The sequence below is a fragment of the Lactuca sativa genome, chromosome 8 (assembly GCF_002870075.4).
Source record: "Lactuca sativa cultivar Salinas chromosome 8, Lsat_Salinas_v11, whole genome shotgun sequence".
NCBI lineage: Eukaryota > Viridiplantae > Streptophyta > Magnoliopsida > Asterales > Asteraceae > Lactuca > Lactuca sativa.
Window position 1 is genome coordinate 113,943,148 of NC_056630.2, and position 5,656 is coordinate 113,948,803.

Consider the following 5,656-nt stretch of genomic DNA (forward strand, 5'->3'; position numbering starts at 1 on the left):
TCTACTTTCCCATTAGATGTCTATTTCTAAGAGGAATTAAATGTATGTTGTATATGAGTATACTTTTTCTTTATAAAGTCCTGTAATCAGATAGAAATAAAATGACTATACGTTTCCATAGTTTCCAAATTTTTTATTAATCCAAAATTGACCTCTTAAGCAATATGCTTGGGTTTGTAAGCTAATCAAGCAGCGTAGAAAATAAAACAAAAAAAGGACTAAAATGTAGTGGCTGTGAAGTATAGGGACTAATATTGTCGACAAGCATAAATGTATGGACTTGATTTTTGATTTATCCTAATTACGGATGTATATGCTTTCAACAAATCATCATCATCATCATTCATTCACATACACCATCAACACCCGATCATCCCCCATCACTCTCACTAGTTCAGCTTCCACTCGATAGAAATGGCTGTTTCTCAACTTATTTCCCATTTCACCCCTATTGTTTTGCTATATTTACTCTTACACTCCACCTTCATCTCCGCCGTTAACATTACCCATCTCTTATCCCCTTACCCAGATCTCTCCGACTTCTCCGACCTTCTATCCTCCACTACCGTCGCCGCCGATCTAACCCAACGTACATCCCTCACTCTCCTCGCCGTCCCCAATTCCTTCCTCCGATCTTCCGACCTCATCCGTCGTTCCCCCTCCTCCACCAACATCGCGGACGTCATCCGCTACCATGTCCTCCTACAATACCTCTCTGTCCACGACCTCAGCCGCTTTCCTCCCTCCGGAAAACTCATCACTACTCTCTTCCAAACCACGGGCCGTGCCAGCAACAACTTCGGCTCGGTTAATATTACCTACGATGATAAAACCGATACAACCACCGTCCGATCCCCAGCCGCATACTCACAAGCACCAAACAACGCCACCGTAATCTCCCTAATTAAGAACCTACCGTACAACGTTAGCATCTTCTCCGTCAATTCACTAATCGTACCTTACGGTTTCGATCTACTCGCATCGGAGAGTCGACCGCCATTAGGGCTTAATATCAGTAAAGCGTTAATTGATGGCCACAACTTCAATGTGGCGGCGTCAATGCTCGCTGCATCTGGTGTCGTTCAGGAATTCGAATCTGATGAAGGCGGTGCGGGAATTACACTGTTCGTCCCGACCGACGACGCATTCTCCGATCTACCAGCGTCGGCGAACTTTCAATCGTTACCGGCGGATAAAAAGGCCGACGTCTTAAGGTTTCACGTGCTACATTCCTACTATCCGCTCGGGTCGCTTCAATCGATAGTGAATCCTGTTCAACCAACCCTAGCCACCGAGGACAAAGGCGCCGGGAGCTTCACATTGAACATTTCTCGGGTTAACGGGTCGGTTGCAATTAATACGGGCATCATTCAAGCCTCCGTAACACAAACCGTATTTGATCAGAATCCTGTTGCAATTTTTGGAATTTCTAGGGTTTTGTTACCAAAGGAGATTTTCGGGAAAAATTCCGTGCTGGAAAAATCCCCTCCCATTAGCGGCGCTCCGGCACCAGTTATGCCAATAAATTTATCACCGGAATTGTTCGGGCCATCATCGCCACCGGGGGAAATGCACTCTTCGGCGACGGTACGGACTGTCAATTTCGCTGTTTTATGTATAGGATTGTTGTATGTATTTGTATGAATTTTCTTCCATTTTGTCATCTTATAAATCAACTACTCTCTAAATTATTGGATGGAAAAGGAGAAAGAAAAAAAGTTTCTTTTTCTTTTCCTCTGCGTTTTTTACAGACAACCTTTTTAAAAAAAGCAGCCATTTTCAAGAACCATTGCAAGATTTCCCCCCTCTTTTTGTTGCTACCTTCTTCTGTTATTACTTTTCTTCCATCCCTATTTACAGACTACATTCAAGTTCATGTTGTTGTAAAGAGTTATTTCTTTGTTTTACAAAATTTGTTGTTTATTAAATGAAATTGAAATAACGTTGAATGAAACATGCATTTTATACAATTCTTTGATGCTATTTGAATGGTTGCCGTATTCAACAAAAGTATGTAGTATGATGTCCTACCTATAGGGTATTTGCCATTATTGTATCAATTACATTCATACAACCTTTTGAACTTGATATTGTGTTTACAATCTTTTAGCCAAATTAGGCGTATTTTTAATACTCTGTTTGACTCGTGTTTACCTTGAAAGCCGAATCAGTCTTATTTTATCATTTTATGGGTCTAGCTTGTTGAGTTCTTTTATGTTGGATAAAAGATGGAGAAATTTAGAGTTGATGAAGTTTTCATGGTGGATTGGAGGGGGCAAAACGGCAGTTACGAGGGAGATGGAGGGGTGGAACGTGAAGGTGGTGAATTTGGTGCAATAATAATAATAATAATATACTCTTTATAATATAATAAAAATAAAAATAGAAATAAAAAGGGGTGGTGAAGGTGATAAAAGTGGATGACAGGGTGGAATGGACGGCTGTGATGGCAGACATTTATTCGGAGTTAGATTGCTGCCAGCACAGCACACTTGAGTTTTGTACGGTTTAGTTGAGTGATAGATTTATTCAGCGGTGCTGTGTCTGTCCTTGTCGTAGGTTGATCATTACATGGTCCAGTTATTTGGCCCAGTTCTAGGCTTGTCAAATGGTCCAATATAGGCCCATTAAATGAACTATCTGTGTTATTCTGTTAGAAGCTTAGGCCTTACAGCTATAGCCTATAGGCTGTTACAATTATATATATATATATATATATAAGAATGAAATTTATTTTCAGTCATTGTATATTTCAAACTTTTTGTTTTGAATATTAATATTTAAAGGCTATAATCAGGTAAAAAGTGTAGTTATCTAAAATAGTAGTCTGTTATTATAGAAAAGCTTACATACACCTACTATTACTCTTAAATCTATATATTTCGTGTCTAAGTCAAGATTTAAATCCTCAATTTTTAGCTGAAAACAACTATAAGCCATTTGATAAAGTAATAATCGATTAACATTATGGTCTATCGTCTAAGTTTAAATTGGTGATCAAAACCATGTTTTTATTATTTTGACTTATAAAAATATCAACATTTAGGTATCTAAATTTAAAGCATATTAAACTTTGAAGTGGTCATCTTCTAGACATAGAGTAGGTGTTCGTCGGTTTCCTGCTTGTAAATAGCTATGTGGGTCCATGTGGCCCTGACGTGGCGCATAGCACATATGTGTTCTAAAGTAATTGAGATGGCATCGGTTTTGTCGTTAAACATCTAAGACCATCCGTTATACCTACTACATACGACATATGTGGTGGGTGTCACACCAACACTACATTCTCTACTACTAATATGAGATATCTACCACTGACTTACCACTCCATCTCATTTTTTTTATTTAAATTAAATTCAAAAATACATTAAAACACAATAACATATTTTTTTAATTAAATTTAATTCAAACACACAATAAAACATATTTTTTTTATTAAACTAGCTTTTTATTTAACAAAACAAGATTACATTAAATTAAAACAAACAACATTAAAAAAAAAACATAAAAAACCTTAGAAAATACAACCACAAACAACTTAAAACTACTTTTTAAACCTTATTATTACTCACCAAATTTTGGGCACACTCTTAATATTCGCCAACCTTCAACGTGAAGGCATTCACTATAAAAGATCATGGATATGCAAACTACTTCCTTGGAATCAAGTTGTTAAAAACTGGAAAAGTAATATATGCTAATCAAAGAAAGTACGCCTTGGACATATTATCAGAAATTGGTTTAACTGGAGCAAAACCAACATCTAATCCTGCTATAAAAAACATGTAGTTATGTTTAGAAGGTAGAGTTATTCTAAATGATCCCGAAAAATACATAAAATTAGTGGTAAAGTATCTTCATCTTAACTTCACCAAACATGATATAAGGTATGTTATCCAATAATTAAGTCAATATCTTCACTCTCCAACTAATATACATTGGAAGGTTGCATTACATGTATTAAAATCCTTAAAAGGATGTCCATCAAAAGGTTTATTCTTTGAAAAAAATTTAGAGAACATTAATATCACAACATATAGTGATTCAAATTGAGACACTTATTGAGATACTTGAAGATCATTAACACGATACTGTATTTTCATTGGTTCATGTCTCATACCTTCGAAGTCGAAGAAGCCAAAAATTATCTCAAGGTCATCATGTTAGGCTAAATATAGAAGTTTAGCTGATATTGTATGTGAGCTTTTATGGATCAACTATATTATGAGAGATTTGAAAATAAAAATGAATAATCCTGTTACATTATGGTGTGATAATTGGGCATCCATACATATCATAGAAAATCTCATATTTCATGAGAGAACTAAACACCTAGATATTAATTGTCACCTGGTATGAGATCAATACAAGATGATATTTTTTTTCCAAAATATATCCCAACAAAACAACAACTTGCAGATTTATTTACAAAAGCTTTATGTGGTCCACAATTTCAAATTCTTTTGTCTAAGTTGAACCTTCAATACATTCGCTGAGGTCCAACTTAAAGGGAGGATGTTAAGATTCAACACATGTATCAAAACGATTAGCAGTCAGTCGGTTAGTTAGAGTTATTCTTAGAAAGTGTAGACAAAATATAACAACATACTTTTATATTATAAATGTAAAGTTCTTAGCTCAATGATCAATAATAGGTTTTCATTACACTTTCAATTTTCTCTCTCTAAACTCAATCATATTATTAGAATCATACATAAATCACGTGGTTTACAATGGTATCGTGTGAGTCAATGAGTCATTAGTTTTTTCAATATACATGTTTACCTCTCCTACCATCCTACCTTCATATAGTGGTTATCTTGTATACATTGCATTTTCTTTCATAAAATAATGATATATTATTATTTTTAAATGTTGCTAAAAATAAGAATTGCTCTAAAATATATATTATTATGTGAATTTAATCATTTCTAAATCAATACAAGGAGACTTCAACGGTTAACAAAGAACATAGGCTATCTAGTTTATACTTAAATCATATATATATATATATATATATATATATCATACATCATCATTATATACTTATAAAGGAAACATTTTTCCTTTCACCATATTAATTTGAAACTCCCATCATTTTTTCTTTCACCACATTCATTTGAAACTCCCATAACTTTTCAATTTCTTTCTAATAATAATAATTATAATTTGGTTAATTAGGTTAAATAAATATTAAACCTAATATATAAACTAAATTTCAATATTAAAATAATATATTTACTACTACTTATTAAATTATGTTTTTTAGCTTTTAAAATACTATATATTATTTATTAGTTTTAATATATTGTTGGATGTAAACCATTATCATTTTAAAGATACAATTTTGGAACAATTTGTATAAAATACTTAAATTATTAATTTAAATATAATATTACAGGGTCAACAAAAATATAAATTTTAGTTTAACTTAAACAACCCAAAAAATATTATGTAAATAGTTAAAAGTGATAAATTGTAGTGTTTTTCTAATAATGATTATAAGTTGGTTAATAAGGTCAAGTAAATATCAAATCTAAAGTGTAATCATAAATAAACTAAATTTCAATTTTGAAATAATATAATATACTTCTACTTATACAGTTATGTCTTTAACTTTTAACATATTATACTTAATTTATTAGATTTAATATGT

The 5,656-nt window shown here is 33.1% G+C and overlaps 1 protein-coding gene across 1 annotated transcript; it reads left to right on the forward strand.

Moving 5' to 3' along the window:
* The first annotated feature begins 272 nt into the window (after nucleotides 1-272).
* LOC111896758 (fasciclin-like arabinogalactan protein 4) lies at nucleotides 273-1,970 on the forward strand. The gene has a single exon (XM_023892745.3). The coding sequence runs from the start codon at nucleotides 415-417 to the stop codon at nucleotides 1,642-1,644; it is 1,230 nt and encodes a 409-aa protein (XP_023748513.1). The 5' UTR covers nucleotides 273-414; the 3' UTR covers nucleotides 1,645-1,970.
* The last annotated feature ends 3,686 nt before the right edge of the window (nucleotides 1,971-5,656 follow it).

Coding starts and splice junctions, on each gene's coding strand:
- LOC111896758 (XM_023892745.3), top strand. CDS start 415: ATGGCTGTTTCTCAACTTATTTCCCATTTCACCCCTATTGTTTTGCTA.